At 64.9% G+C, this 16,044-nt stretch overlaps 1 protein-coding gene across 1 annotated transcript in view; it reads right to left on the reverse strand.

The window, feature by feature from the left end:
• Positions 1-16,044, reverse strand: part of NTRK3 (neurotrophic tyrosine kinase, receptor, type 3) — a 121,986-nt gene that overhangs the window by 15,236 nt on the left and 90,706 nt on the right. Inside the window, exon 9 of the mRNA XM_012732672.1 lies at positions 4,152-4,226. Within this exon, the coding sequence (XP_012588126.1) occupies positions 4,152-4,226 (75 nt within the window). The remainder of the gene's footprint in view (positions 1-4,151; positions 4,227-16,044) is intronic.

The raw sequence follows: 16,044 nt of genomic DNA on the forward strand, positions 1-16,044 counted from the left end.
TCCGCCCCCCTCCGTCTCTGGGGCGTCCTCTCGCCCCCGCTCCGCCTCCTCCCGCCGGCGCCCCAGCAGCCCCTCCCCGCTCGGCCTCTGCCGGCGGTCCCGGGGTCCCAGCCGGCGGCTGTCGGGGCACAGCTCCTTCGCTGCCGGCTGAGCAGCCCCAGAGCCGGCTCAGCCCCCGCAGCTTCCCGCATCATCATTTCGAAATTCATTAGCCTGCGCACGGGGGTCTACTTCGCACTCAGCCTCCGCCACGACGGTCACTGTCTGGGAGGGGGGGGAGAAGGCGCAGCGAGGCGGGAGGGCGAGAAGGGGACCCGGGGCGGGGCGTGTGCAGCGGGGGCTCTGCGCCTGGGGTGCAGTCACACCAGGAGCAAGTCTGGGGGTTTGATGATGGAGACAATGCACTGCCGTTCGGCTTAAGCAGCCTGGGCAGGTTTCCTGTCGCTTGCGCGGAGAGAATCTCCATGGTACAGAAAAAATTCAACGCCCAAGCGAGTCTGTAAATTTAGCTCCGTGGCGGTTTCTAGAGATGCGCCTGAGAAGGAGACTCAGAGCCCAGACGCACTGCCCCTTGTCCCGTCACCCACCACGCCCTCTCTCCTTGCCCGCCCTCCGCGGTGCCCCACACGCCAGCTTTCGTTGGCCACGGAGCCCCGGGACGCAGCCCCCCGCTCCCTCTGGGACCCTGACCTGGTGGCCGCTGGCCCTGCATCCCCGAGGCCGAGGCCGGCCCCACCCCGGCCTGCAGGGGACCTTTCCTCGAGGTAAGAGCTGCTCCCGGGAGAAAGTGTTGGGTCCCCCCAAAGACCAGTCTTCACCATCCTGAACTGCAAGACCTTGGCGAGCAGCCAGGGCTGTTACACCCGCTCGGTTTTGACCCAATCAATGTCCTGGTGCCTTTGGGGGGGCTTTTGAGCTCAGGCCAGCGGACCCACCCCACAGCCGCGCGGGAAAACACCGACACGCAGACAGGAGTGAAGAATCCGCAGCTCCAACTCTCCTCTGGCCGTGGGCTCGAGGGAGACGTGCGTTCCAGCTTCCCGAAGAACGCCCGTCGGTCGGGGGCCGCTCCTGAGCTCCCGGCATGCACACGTCAAGAGCACGCCTGGAGCTGGGGCCCCAAATAGGCCCTGCACGGGGACCCCCGTGCGAGGAGAGCTGTGTTCTCCCGGCCGCACCAAAGCCATCCCAGGGGCCAGAGCCCGCGCACCCGCCGGGACGGCCCAAGGGCCGAGGGGAGAAAGAGCATCCGCGTCAGCTTGAGGTAAGACCTGTCGTGGGGAAGCTTCACCCCAGCGGGGCTCACACGCACCAAGAGCCCCGTGCAGAGGGTGAGCGTGCCGCCCCCCTTTGCCTGTAGACAAGAAGCCGCGGCTGTGGGGAAAAGACCCTCGAGGGTGGCCACGAGAGGCCATCAGAAGGTCTGCGCGTCTCCCGAAGTGGCACGGTCAGGAGCACCCTCGGGCGCTCCGGAAGAGCTTCCCTGGCCCCACTGCACGGGAAGGCCCGCCGCCCGCCACGGTCTCTGGCAAACGACGCAGAAGGCCCAGAGAACAGCCGCGTGAGGTGGGCAGCGGTCACTGGCACCCCGAGCTCCCTCCTGCCGGCTCCGACAGCCTCGCTGGGCGTGCGGGCCGCCCTGTGCCTACCCGTATGCTCACCCGGAGCCGTGCCGCGGGCCACCCCGCTGACCCTCTTGCTGGGCAGTGGGTTATAATAAGAGCGTCATGAATGAGCCCAGGGTCACGAAGCGTCACACCACCAGACGAGGTCCCGGGACCTCACGCCCTGCTTCTGGCGAATGGCGGCCTGAGCCTGGACGAGGCCGGCCTGTGGGTTCCGCCACAACGCAGCTGGAAACTTCCGCGTCTCTTCGAACTCGTCTTTACGCAAAGCCCCTGTCCAAGACCCTGCACCATCTCAGCCCCCACAGGCACCCTGCTCACCCCAACTGGCTCCCACACCACACACCAGCTCCGCCCTGCGATGTGCAGTGGCCTGAAACAGACGGGCAGAAGTCGGCCAGCGCCGCCCAGGAGGCCGGCCCGAGGCGGGAGGCAGCCCCGAGGCGGGAGGCCGGCCCACGCCCCGCCTCCAGGCCTCTGCCCGCCCAGCGGCACCAGCACACGGGGAAGCAGCAGGGTCCTGCGCCTCACGCACGGTCAGCAGGGACACGGTCATCGGGCAGCACAGGCGCCGTCCGGCCCCAGCCATGCGGCTGTCCATTGTAGGACTTGGGGTCACCCCATGAGTCCGAAAAGAGTCACCTCTTTTCCCCATTTCCCACCATTGCGTCTGCAATGGATCCCGAGACACAAGATGTTTCAGGCGTAGGTCAGCCCCGGCTAACTCCTGACTCCGGCCTCTCTAGTTCTGTGTCAGCATCGTGTTTCCTCCCTCGGTGGGACTAGGACACCTTCCTTAGGGGACAGGCCAGGCCTTGATCAACGTCCCCGGCAATGTGCTTCCTTGGGGGTACGGACTGGGCAAACTTAAGGTGTCCCCGGGTCACCGCGTGGGAGGAGGAAAGCCCATCAGTGCCAAACGGCCACGTGGCCAGCGGGAGGTGGTGTCCGGAGACGCTCCGGGCGGCGCGTCCCAGCAAGGTGCCGGTGCGGACAGCCTGCCGGGAAGCGGACAGGCCAGCTCCCGAGGCCGCGGCTGCCTGCCGCCTGCATTCCCCCTCCAGAGTGGACGGGCCTTTCTGGCTTTGGGCTCAGAACTCCCGTAACTGCTGACTTGTTTCTGGAAAAGCTCGGTCGAGCCACGAACGCCTCCTGACTCGGTGACTAAGCTCACTCTTCGGGCGACCGTGTCACCCTCCCCATGCAAGCTCATGCCGGCACACACACACTCACGTGCACACACACACGCGTGCACACACGCACACAAGCCCCTGCCGGGGAGGCCCTGAGGGCTTGCACCACCAGACACGACTTTGCCTCGCCCGGTCCACCCCTGCGACCACGGACGCGACGCCGTGGCAGCCCTGTCCCTCAGACATGCCCGAGCCCAGCCAGGCAGATGCCACTGTGAGTTACACCAGCAGCTGCCAAACGTAACTGATGCAGCTGACGGGTTTGATCCTTCCGCTGAAGCTACGGGCTCCCAACACCAGAAGCCCCACGGCCCGCCGCCGTGACAAATCCAGGGGGTGCACGGAGCCAGAGCGGCCGGCTGGGCCCCGGGATTCCCACAGGCTCCAGCACCCGCCGCGACCCACACCCACCGCTGCTGGTCGGGACTGGGAACCGCCGACGGGAGGGGCGAGGGGGAGGCCGGGCCGGGGGCTCCGTGGAACGTGCTCCCCGGCCAACCACGAGAGGAACCACAGGAGCGTCAACCGTGACCCACAGACTGCGACTTCGGGAGGCGCTGCGTGTGGGCGCCCCAAAGAGGCTACACCCCCCGGAGGGGCCCAGCAGCGGGCTGGGGAATCGCCCGGGGGGGCGGCCGGCAGGCCGGGGCTCCCTGGTCTGGGAGACGCTCACGGCAGGCAGGCGAGCGTGGCGCTTCTCTCGTCCCCTCTGGACGGTTTCCCAAACCCAAGGGGACATCCCGTGGCAAGAACTGGAAGGAAGCTGCCCGGTCCAGTCTGACAAGCAAGACAGATGTGCCCGGACCGAGTCCAGAGTGGCCGCCCCTGGGCTGGACGTCAGCACGGGGGGCCGGCAGGGAGAAGCGGCTCCCCACGTGCCCCCAAAGCCGACTCAGTGCTGGGCTCCGTGACGACAGCCCGGGCGCGGGTCCCCGTCAGGGTCTCGGGGACACAGAGCACCCCAGTGCCGGGGTGGGGGGCTCTGACGGAGTGTAGCAGCACCGGCCTACTCAGAACGCAAGGTCAAGGTCTCCCTTCCTGAAAGGCAAGAAAGCAGCCAAACACCGCCCATGCAGAGCCTCACACGCAGCCGCCCGGAGCCCGGCAGCCAGGTGAGCCCCGGGGGCCTGGCCTCAGCCGCCGGCTGCCCCGCCAAGCGTCCTCGGGGACACGCAAGCACGTCCCGGCTTTGGCGGGAGACTCCCAAGGAGGCCCAGCGACGCCCGGGCGAGGCAGGAGGCCGGCGGGCGGGAAGCAGCCCGAGCCCACGGAAGCTCCTCTTCAAAGCCCGGACTGCCCTGCCCAGCCCCGGCCCACAAAGACCCAGACTCACTGTGGAAGCTGCGGGTGCTGCCAGCCGCTGCCGCTGCCACGCCACGCCGCAGGGGCCCTCCTGGCACAGCTCTTCCTGGCAGCCAACGGAGAGAGTGGGGAGAGAAGACACGGGGTGAAGGGGGCAGGGAGACGGAGCGCCGAGGCGGGAGCGGCGCGGCCCCCCAGGGGCCAGGCCCTCTCCACTCCCGGGGGGGGGGGGGTGCGGAGCCCGCCCGGCCCCACCCTGGAGTCCCCCGGGACTCCGCGGGCTCAGCAGACACCGACCGCCGCGCACCCCGACACCGGCTCGGGGAGGCGAGCGCACAGGATCCGGCCGCCGGGGCGCAGGACCGCGTATCCTGGCGCCTGCCACAGGAGCGCCCGGCCCGGGGCCCTCCCACGGCCCTTCCGACTCGGGGAGCAGTGAGCTGGCGGGGCCGCCTGGGCGCGCGCCCCCACTGCCGTCGGCAGACAAAGCGCCTCTGCCCCGGTGACCGTGCGGAGGCCCTGGACAGGCGGGGACGGTGTGGCCGGCGGCCCCGGGACAGCGAGGCCGGGACGCGCGCTTCGGGGCGAGGCGGGGCGTGGGGGCGCCGCGGGAGGACGTGCAGAGACACACGTGGGGTGTCCACTGACAGGCGACGCCGCGAGCCGAGGACGGAGGCCGGAGGCGAGGCCAGGGCTGGGCGGCCGGGAGGGCAGGTCGAGAGAGCGAGAGCGGGTGGGGGAGGGACAGACGGGCGTCAGGACAGATGCCGGCCACCGCGTCCCTGCGCGCTGTGCTCGGCCCTGACCAGCACCCGGGGTGTGGACGCACGCGGAGACGGCTTGGGAAGGAGGGTCCCCGGGGGCCCTCATCCGTCGGACCGGTCCGTCGCGGACTAGGAGGGCTGGGCACCCGGAGAAGGTCCCTGCAGCCGGGGGCGGGGCCAGCCCTGCTCCGTGTTGGCCCGGAGACCCGGCCCAGGACCCAGAGACCGTGAGCCGGTCCAGGCCCCCCCCTCAGACGCGCAGAGAGGGGCGGGCCGGTGGCGCAGGGGCCGGTCTGGAGGGGAGACTGGCCCCGCGCCCGAGGGCCAGGCCGGGGAGGATCACGTTGCCGAGGGTCGAAGACCCTGTGCAGGCATGGGGATGGGGTTCACGGGTAGGAAGCCTGAGGTTGGGGTGCTCGCAATGCGGCTGCACGGCGGGGTAGTCCCGTGACACCCACGGGACACGTGGCTCCCCCACTGCGGGGAGGGCGTCAGGGTGCGGGGGGCCGGGAATGGTGCAGAGAGCCAGGCTCAAGAGGACCCCCAAGGGGTTTCCATTCTGGTGACGGGGGAAGAGCCGGGGTGCAGCGTGGGAGGTGGCCGCGGCGAGTTTTATTCCCCGCAAGCCAAGGTTCCACGGCGGGCGAACTCTCCAGGGGAGGCTTCCAGATTAAGCAATCAAAGCGGGAAGAGGTGGAAGCTAAAAATGTAAATTCAAACCGCTTCTGCATAAAAGACGGGGTTCTGACTCCGTGCATAAGAGAGGCTTCCAGGGGAGACGGTTAGAAAGGGGGGGACAAGGGAGCGAAGGGTGGCGGCGTGGCGCCCCCGAGGCCTGGGGGGGTGCTGGGTGGTGTGGGGGGCAGCACAGAGCGGCATCAGACGCGAGGAAGGGCGCTGGAATCTGCCCACGGTGAGATAATTAGTGACCCCAAACCTGCAGCGTGGATGAAGAGGTAAGATCAGAAGCCCAGAAATTAAGAGAGAAGATGAGAAAGGCCGATCTCAGTGGCGGGCGCAAATGGGAGCGGGCGGGGGGCGGGGGTCAAACGAAAAGACGTCGCCGTAATGTCCAAAGAGACGAGGGTTTCAGAGCAGAGTGAGAGAGAGAAGCTTCAAGACAGAGGAGACACTGCGGAGGCGGCCAGGCCCGGAGGCCGTGGGCCGGGCAGCGATGGCTGAGTCTGCAGATGAGGTGGACCTGGCCTGAGCCTCGGCGCCCAGGAGCACCGCGGCCCCCGCCAGCCGAGGAGCCCTGGGCCGCCGCTCCGCCCCGCCCCCGCGAGCAATGTCCGCCACAAGGTGGACTCGGAATTGGAAAGAGCCAAATCCTGAGCGTCTCTGCTGTGACGCCCTGCCCCAGCCACGCAGGCACTAACACCCGCCAACGCGGCTGTCTGGGTCTCCCGGAGAATCCGGGTGGGGCGCCCGCTCATTACTGAGCCGTGCACCCCTCCCGCACCCTGCAGGGCACGGCCGGGCCGTGTGGGCTGCGCTGGCCAGCCAGCCCGGAGTAGGCCATGTCCGCACCCGCAGAGACCACAGGTGGGCGCAGCGGGCGCGGGGGAGGAACCGGCTGGGATATAAGACTGTCCCGAGCGGGTGCGGGGCTGCCCGGCCCCTGGTGCGGGCGCTGGGCCAAGGCACCGCCACCCTGGCTCGGCGTGGGCACCGGACACGGGGGTGGGGGGGCAGCCTGGCTACTGCCTGGTCACGGGACAGCCTGACCCGTGTTCTCAAGGACACACGCGCTGGAGGAGGCGGAGGGGATGCGCCTTCCCTGGCCCCCTCTGCTGCTCAGTTTCCCTAGTCGGAGGGAGGCCGGTGGAAGACAGCCCAGGTCCGCGCTCATCCCCACCTCGGTTAGCCCGAGAGATCGCCTGGCGAGCGCCCCTCTGCAACACTCAGTGAACCCACACCTAAGCCGGGCTGAGCGCCCCCCGGCCGGGACGTGGCGGCCGGGACGTGGCGGCCAAGGCAGGGACCCTGCGAGAGGGCGCTGGCCGGCTGGCCTGGGCCAGGACTGGACAGCACAGCACTAACTCGGAACCCGGCCCTCCTCTCCTTGAGGACGTCCCCGGGGGGCCCCACGTGGTCCACTGAGCCTAGATGCAGACCCCAAGATCCCCTGGTCACACCGTGTGGACAGCCACGGCCACTCCAAGCTATTCCCGAGCCCTCCTCACTGCCCTGGACACACGCTACTCGGCGATTCAATATCAAGCAGCCAAAGGCCCCGTGTTGTAGGGGGGACATGGTCCCGGGACTGGGAGGCGCTGGAATTGTCTCTTCCAGACGAGCCTGCAGGGCCTCCCTGGTGGCGCAGCGGGTTAGAGCACGCACTGTGAAGCTCTCCGCAGCCCCTGCAGCACGAGCTCGATCCCCCGCCAGGGAGTTGACCCACAGGGCGCGGCAGACCTCTCCTGGCCCACCCGCTGCTCCCTCAGCAGTGGACTTCGTCCACCTGCCTGTTCTGCACCCCGCTCTGTCCTCTCACCACTCCTGCACCTCTGGCCTGTACCCCAGTTCTGCATGCATAAGTAAATAAATTTTTAAAAATAGATGAACAGATAAAATGCAGAGGGTTGCTTTGTTTCGAGGAAGATGGTGCTGGCTCACAGCACCCGGGTGGCTCGAGGACATGAGCACACACAGACGCACAGGCCTCAGGGCGGCTGGGGACTGACTCACGGGGTTAGGAAACAAATCAGGAACAAGCTGCGTCAAAGGTCCAGCCGGCTGCAGAGGCACAACGCAGACCCCAGGGGTGGGGCCGGGAGGCCAAGGTTGCCGTGGTGACCGGCAGAGTGGGAGAGGAGGTACCACCACCTGCCAATCAACTTGAGGACACTGATGGGCTTGACTCAGTTTCCCCGGCGCGCCTGGCACCGGCAGACCACCCTGGTGGCGATGGTGGGGTGGAGAAGCCAGCACCTCCCCGCTAACGGTCACCAAGCCCTGCGCGTCCGCTGTGTCCCTGTGCACAGGAAACGGGCACCCTGTCACAGGCGACTAGCGAGAAAGGGCAGGTGGGGCCGAAACAGCCTTGGGCCTGTCTCCGAGGCGCCCGGGCACGTGACCATCGGCAACACCCGCCGGGGGCCCGGGGAGGGTCTCTGGGTACCGCGGCTGCACGGTGGGCAGTTACGGCGGGCGGCAGTTTGCCCCTCGGCGCAGTGACAGCTGCTGCTCCAGCCAGCACAACTGCCCCGTCCTCCTCGCCGCCAGCAGACCAGCGTGAGCGTGCAAACCAGTCGTGGGGGTGAGTAGCTTTGTTTTTAGGTTTCTGAGTTCTTCTCCCTTTAGATTTAGTCTCCAGCACCAAGGCCCTCATCGAAGATACCGTGGCTTGTAAATTAAAATTATTTAAAATGTCTCATATATAATTTCTACCTTATTCACTTACACGGAATAGTAATTACCATGGGTTGAGGACCTAATAGGTACCAGGCAATTTGCATACATTATCGTATTTAATCCACACAAAAGAAGAGATTGTTCTTTTTTTTTTTTTTTTACAGATAAGGAGCTGCAGCTTACAGAATTTTGGAAAGTTTCTAAGGCCACGTAGCTTATTAACAGAAGGACCGGCCCCTGGAAGGCTTTCCCGGCTGACTCCAGCAGAGTGAGCGCTTTGCCCACCTTGTCCTGGGTTCTCTGGCTCCCCAGCCCTGCTCTGTCCTGCCCCACCCTAGCTGATCTGTGGGGTTACCTGCACCGAAAAAAGAAAATAAAATAAGCAGCCAGGCGTCAAATCAGTGCTTAAAGTCCTGAATTTCGGATCCTCTATTGACCCGGGCCTCGCTCCTCCTCCTCCTGTTTAGACACAGACAGATCACAAAGTCTTGGGCTTTGCGGATTATGAGAGAAATACAATTCCCTACCAGGAGCAAGTCAAGGGAACAGACTGTTCCCTTTGCATGCAAATATCTTAATTACAGCCGGTAAAGAGGAGATTTGTATGGAAATTTATGTATCTTTATATGTTATATTTTCAGTCTGCCTGCAGCTAAAAGGTCTTTCACACTCGAGGAGCCCAAACAGGGTCTGTCAGCGCGGCCGAGGTGCCCTGGCAGGCGATCGACGGTGCCACCCAGCCCCACCGGTGCCCGCAGGGAGAAGCCGCCCCCGCTTCGCCAGCCCCGCTGCGGCCTCCAGGGCCTGAGTCTGTGCCACGGGCCACCTCCCTGCCTTTGTGCCCCAACGTCTGTCCCCACGGAGACGAGGTCGGCTGCGGTCACGTCCAGCCGGCCGGCCACCATCCCTGACAGAAGCGACGAGACCGCGATGCTGCTCGGAGAAGGCGCCTTCACCCGGCGGACGAGGGGAGGCACTACCTGCGGTCTGCCGACTCCCCAGTTGCCCGTGAGGTGGCCCCGAGCTTCGTGGCGTTTCCTGGCTGTTAGATACAAGCCACATTCATGTCCGCGAGGAGACCCGGCCAAGGAGCTTCCGGATGGAGCAGACTCACCTGGTGCAGGTAGGATCCTGCCTGGACAGACCCGAGAACGTCCCACTTCCGAGGGGTGTGGCAAAGGACAGAGGCTACCACGAATCTCTTCTGTGGACAGCTGGAAGCCTCGGGCCACCGGAGGCCCCGCATCCTGGCGGACGCACTGGAACAGCAGCGAACCGTCAGCTGGACCACCTGGCCCGGGCTATCCTGCTGGCCCGCAGGGCGGTGCAGAGGGGTGCAGGCGCCCTCCGCCCCAGCCTCGTTGGAGGGGGGGTCTGGCCTTTGTTCCTCGGCCTCTGGCACCGGATGCGGAAAGTCCTCGGTGCCTAGAAGCGCGTTTGTCAATGGACCGGACCCTCGATTTCATGGGTGTTCTTCAAGGTCAGAGCCAAGACAGCGCGAGACCTGGAGCCGCCAGGCCCTGGCCTGCAGCTCACCTTCCCGGACTCCTGATGCTAAAAATGTCCCTCCCATACTCTCTGCGAAACACCCCCAGGGGCCCCATCGCCCGAGCCCCGGCCGTTGTCAGGCGGAACTCGCGATCTGGCTCCTCACCACCGCCTGACGGCGCCTCCTCACACACAGCCCCATTTGCACAAGCACGCAGGCAGGCCGTCCACGCTGTCCCTCAGTGACCGACGTCCAGCAGCCCCACCGCTTTCCGGGGCGGACACGTCCTTCCGGGTATCGCTGCAGCTTTGGCTTTGGCTGATGGAGCGACCCGCTGTTCGAGGTCACGCCTGCGGTCTGTCTGCCTCCGTGACTTGACCGACGGGACCCCCGAGCAGGAACGCCCCCTAACATGCAGCCGCTGCTGCCAGCCAGCCCTCAGCACCCACTCTGTCGGCCCCATGGATGGGCTGCTGAAACCACCCTTCGGTAAGATTCACCTTCCTCTGGTTTGCAGCGAAGTTATACACTGTCCTCGGGCTCCTTTCCCTGAGAGCCGCATCTCTTAGGGATGCGGCTTCTGTTCTCTGCCTCTTGCCCACGGTCGGGAAGCCGAGGGACCCCTAGTCCCAGCACACGGACCTCGTCAATGGCCCGCGGGCCGGGTTCAGGAGGCCTGGGCTGAGCGTGGGGTCGGTGCTCGACCCCTGAGCTGGCTGTCTTGACCATAGGCGCCGCCTATCTTGACCATGCCAGTTGTCTCCATGATGGATCAATCATTTGAGTGATTTTAGTTTATCGATAAAAACTGTGCCTGTGAGCTGAGCGGGCTCGGTTCACCAGAGCCTGCACCAGGGTCACTTGTGCGGTTGACGAGAGGCCCGAGTCTTGGGCAGCCCCCCAGCATGGCCGCTGCAATCAAGGCAGTTTGGGCCAGGAAGGTCAGAGGGCCAGAGGGCCAAGCTGGCCAGAGGAACCCAGGTGATTCTCACCTTAAGAAGTATCAGCAACACCTGCCCAGGGATTCTCCTGCCTAGCAGGCTGACGAGCTCAACGGAGAAGAGGGAAGAAAGCAGACTTCAGCCACTCAGCCAGACCCGGGTGATACGGGGCAAACTTGTTTCAGAACCACAGCCTGTTTCCTCGTTTCCTCTGGAAACAGATCTGGGGCAAGATGCTGGGGCGAGCCTGGCACGGGTCCCGCACGTGGCGCCGCCCCCCCCCCCCAAATCAAGCCTCGCTCTCTCTGCATCACGCAGGACTTACCCCCACTGAAGGCAGAACTTAAAAGGGCTCAAACCGCAGTCCAAGTCCTGATGCCACCGGGAAGCGAAGCCTCTAACCCGCAGCACAGACAGAGCTGGGCCCCCCCGGGCGGCCCCAACAGCAGCCCTTCCGCCAGCAGCCTTGACATTCCAAAATGGCTGATATTTTGTAGATAATTAGTGTGCAAATCTTTTGGCTTTAATCAAGGAAACAAGGTTGTAATACCTATAATTAGCATAAATCTACCCACCACCCTTCCTCCGCGTCCGTTCCCTCCGCAGCGCTCTGCAGCCCAGCGGGTCTTAGCATTTACGCTGCTTTTTAAAATTCACTCGAGACGTGCGCACCATGGGCCGTTCCCCAGCAGACGCCCGGCAGGGCAGCCCCTGAGCTTGCCTGTACGCTGGCCCTGTGGTCTCGTCTCCTGGCCAGCACCAGGCACTCTCTCCGGCTTTGGGGGATGGGGAGCCCCCACCCCGGCAACCACATGCACACGGACGCCAGGCGCAAGTCAGCCCTGCGCTCCTCTGCAGGGCCTCGGCCTGATGGCGGCCGAAATGAGCCACAGAGCCCCACCCTTGCGGGGTGCAGTCTCCCCCGGCCTCCAGGCTGGGGTGCCAAGTCAAACCTGGAGGTTCAGTGAGCAGCGCAGCAAAGCCAGCCCGGCCCCCTCTGGTGCAGGCACACTGAGAATCTCCACCTGCCTGCCTTCTCTGCCCTGGGGACTCCAGACGCAGAATTTAGCCAGGGAAGGGAAGAAAAATAGGGTGCAGTGCCTGGGTGAGCTTCCCAAGCCCCAACGAGGAGCCAGGTCTCAGGGGCATCTTGTCATCCTGAAAGCCAATGGCTCACCCCATGATCCCTACCTTTGAAAGGTAAAAGTAAGTTACACATTATTCCGTAGACCAATGGCGGCCCCCGCGGGCCGAGGGCTAATTAATTAATTAATAAGACTTGGGGGAGCCACGGGCTGTCAGCCCGTATGACCCAATGACCATCTCTATTCTTCTGACCCCGAGCCTGGGAGTAGCCTTAGAGCTCAGGGGTCAGACTGCCCTGCACAAACTCGGGGTCTGGCCCCTGCTAATCAGCCCTTCCGAGCGCCCACCCGCTCCCCACTCTGTCTCTGGTGACTCCCCTCACCGCCCCTGCACCTCTGGCCTGTACCCCAGTTCTATGTGCATAAATAAATCAATCTTTTAAAACACGACGTCAGAAGAGGAAGGGGCCTTCTCTCCCGCCGGCAGGAGTTGCCAGAGGTGGTCCCCTTCTCCGGACGCAGCTCCCCTCTGCCGCGCGGCCTCTTACACAAGGTGAGCCCGTGAAGGTGAGCCGGCCAGGCCCACCGGCCGCACGCCCCCCTCCCAGGGGAACCAGGGACATCACACAGGCAACGACAGCTGCCATCTGGGCGATGACCACGCGCAGGCTGGTGACGCGCCACGGCCACCTGCTCGCTCTGTGGGTGGCCTGGAAATTCGCGTCTCTTTCCTCGGGGGTGAATGGATGTGGCTCCTGCCCGAGACAGCAGCTGGCCCGCTGCCATGCGCACGGGGGCAGGCCTCGGTCAGCACGCTCACTTTGGGGGTGGGGGACACCCGTATTTCGGCGTCACTAATAGCAGCAGTAAGACGCATTTAGCCTTCGTCATGTTAAAAGCTTTACACTTCGTCGCTCTGAATCGTCACAGCAAATGCCTCTGATAGGGGCTGTAGCCAACCCCACGTTCTAGCTGGGGCAAAGAAAGGGAGAGTCGCTTGCCCAAGGCCAGACTCCGAAAGAACCCTTGGCGCTGAGATTAGAACCAAGCACATGGGCCAGAGCCTGCGCCTCCCATAGGGCCGTGGGGCAGCGTGACAGCCGGAAGAGCCAGCGTTCTGCCCTCCGGGTGACGCTCCCACAATTCCCCATACCCCGGGGCCCCGCTCTCTGCTCTCCGGGGGGTTCCAGGCATCCGGGCCTTGCGCTCAGCTGCCAGATCTGCCTGATTTCACCCATGTGTGTGTCTGTCTGGATTTGGGGGTGCTCTCCCTCCCCATCTCCTGGACACTTGGCTCCATCTCCTACGAGGACTGCCCAGCTTTAAGTCGATCTCTGCACCCCTGCTCCCCCAAGACAGTACCCCCAGACTCAGCTTCTGCTGCCTCAGACAGCGGATCCCCCACACCTCCTGCCCCCCACTTGCATCCAAGTGCTCACCTGGCCAGGTTCCTAACTGAATGCCCACACTTTCGCTCGTCTGTTCGCTCATCTTTTTTTACCGGCGTCCACCAGTCCGAGGCACAGTGTGGGAGCAGCGGGGGCAGGGCGGCAGGGGGGGCCCGCAGGCGGCTGAGCACACAGGGTCAGACACCCCCACCCCGTCCGTCCTGAACCTCCACACAACGCCTCCCTCAGCTCAAAACACCGAGAACATTTCTACGCTGGAACCCCAACCTCCTCCTCTGTGGGGACCATGACACTTTCTTTCAAATTCTAGACTTGACCTCAGGTGTTGCGTGACATTCTGAGAAGAGGGTCTCCGTCCCTAGCGAGGGCGCCTGCCCTCCCGGCCGGCCGGCCGGCCGGCCAGGGGAGAGTGTCCAGTCAGAGGCCCACAAGAACAGACAGGCGCCGGCCTCCGGAGCAGGCCCCGCTGTGTTCTCGCTCTCAGCAGGTGACAGCAAGTTAGGCAGTCACCTCGAGACGGTTTGTGTTCCACTCTGGCGGAAGCTCTGGTGCCTCTTTTTTCCAAGAAATTAAAAATGCAACAGAAAGGCTGTGAGGGGGGCTTATCTCTGCTTCCTGGAGCAGGTGAACACACACACCTGAATTACCTGCGTCTCGCTGCATCAGGCGCAAGAAGCCAGCACGCTCCTGGGGCCAGCAGGCTCAGTGAGCCACAGAGCACGGAACGCCAGCCTGGCTCGGGGGTCAGCACAGGGAGACCCCTTCAATACTCTGGGTACCTGACACATCACTGCCTTTCCCCAGGGCCTCAGCTGGCGTGAGCACACACAGGCACACACAGACACACACACACGCACACGCATGCACGCACCCCGTAAATCAGCCGAACAGGAGCCCAGTCTCACGCACGCGGCAGGTCTGGGGAAGGTGGGCCTGGAGACGGCCACAGGTGCGGCCTCGCACTTCTACGTCACAGCCCCAGGCGTGAAGCTCCCCAGAGCGGCCACTCAGAAAGCCTGTCCCTCTGGGGCAGCTGCAGGATTCCAGTGCACTGCCCAGCGTCGGCTGGCCCCTCTCTCCCACCCACGAGGACATAACGCGGACATGGGACATGGAGTTTCCCCGCCTTGGAGGGGAACGGCCGGAAGACCACAGAGGCAGGTGCGCTCCAGGGGCCCTCGGCGCTTCCCACCACTTGTTTTACAGCAAAGTTACTCCCCTGCTTCTGTCCCAACTCAAAACAAGATTTCAAGTTTCACTGGCAATGTGACCTCAGGCAAACCTGCTCCCCTCGTGCTGCAGAGCGGGGAGGAGAGGCAGGGCGGACCTCAGGGCGCTGGACACTGGACACGCTGCCCCTTGGCTATGGAGACCACAGTATCTACCACCCACCCTCGGGGGCGCTTCCTAAGGGGCATGTGTTGCTGCAATAGGGCCCTTCTGGATTTAAACTCCCTTGGGGTCAGCGCGCACGTCAAGTCACGTGACCTCCGCATCTACCTGGCTTAGAGTTCACGGAAACGCAGCTGGAGCCGCCGAGAGTGTGGACCCTCCCTCTGCCCCTCACGGCCCACGGTGGCCACAGCGAGGCCACGGCCAGAAACCGGAGCTAGCAAGTGCCCCCCACAAAGCAAGTTTGCCAGCTGCATCCACACGCGTCCTGGCCAGACCCTGGCGAGTCGGTGGAGACCCGGCACCCCCTCCCTCCGCTCCCACACAGTGGCCAGCACCCGGGCACAGCCCACGCCAGAAAACCCCACCACCAGCGCCAGAGGCGGTCAAGCGCCCCAGCCAGAGGGCGCGACGGAGGCCCACAGCCACGCAGGGACACTCGTGGACGGGCTGAAAATGTGGTTCCAGGTGCTAAGCCCACGGCGCTTTGTTCTTCCTGGCAGGTCTGGCCTGGTCACCTGTCACTGCTGCCGGGGGCCCCTTCCTCATCTCCGCCCGGACAGGGCGCGGCCACAGACGTGCCCGCCGCACCTCCCAGCAGACCCCACTGGTGTGCTCTATACCTGCCCTCCTGGCAGCTTACCGTCACCGCCGCTGGGTGGCACCACGAACAGTCACCGTCCGGCCTCACAGGGCATTTCCCAACCATCCCACCGTTCCCTGGAATGAAGGGTCTGGAGTGGCCAGGTGATGTCCCGTACAGCAAAGCCACCCGGAGCCGCCGCACAGCAGTGACCTGCAGAGCCCAGCCCCGCCCCGCCTCCAGCTCCCTGGCCCTCAGCCCACCAGCGCGACCCTGCCCGGCACTGACTCAGTGGGATCGCTCGCCTTGCTGGGCGAGAAGGTGGGGGTGAGGCCGCGCCCCTCACCCCCAGGCGCCCCCCTCCGCCTCTGCAACCCTCCTCGCATCTGTCTGGGGCTCCTGCTCCCGGTGAGGCGCGGGCTAGCCCTGACTCCGCCGCCACAGCGGCTTCCCCTCGGGGTGAATGGCGCCCACGCTTTCTCGGATCTGACGCTCTCGGAGCCGCTCCACGGCCCTGGGGAAACGGCTTCTCGGGGACTGGGGACACCCCAATTCTGGAGCAAAGTCAGACAGCTGTAGCGGAGCAGAGGGCAGCAGCCTGAGCAGCCTCCCGGCCCGCCCCCCGACAGCACGAGGCTGTCCCCAGAGCCCTGAGCCTCGGTGCCAGGCGACAGACGATGCCCGCTTCCCTCAGCAACCCGAGTGGGCGACTCCGCCCTGCAGTGCGGCAGCCATGTGCTGCTGCTGCACTCGGGGCTCCTCGTCTGACACCAGCCTGCGGGCCCAGACCGATTCAGAGTAAGAGAGTTGGGCTGGGGCTGGACGGGCACTGAGCTGGACGAGGTGGAGTCCGGCACCAAGTCGGGCTTGCGGGTGCACCTGGCACACACAGGGCGCGCCTGCG

Source organism: Condylura cristata, unplaced genomic scaffold (genome assembly GCF_000260355.1).
Source record: "Condylura cristata isolate star-nosed mole 26May11 unplaced genomic scaffold, ConCri1.0 scaffold00035, whole genome shotgun sequence".
NCBI classification, from domain to species: Eukaryota; Metazoa; Chordata; class Mammalia; order Eulipotyphla; family Talpidae; genus Condylura; species Condylura cristata.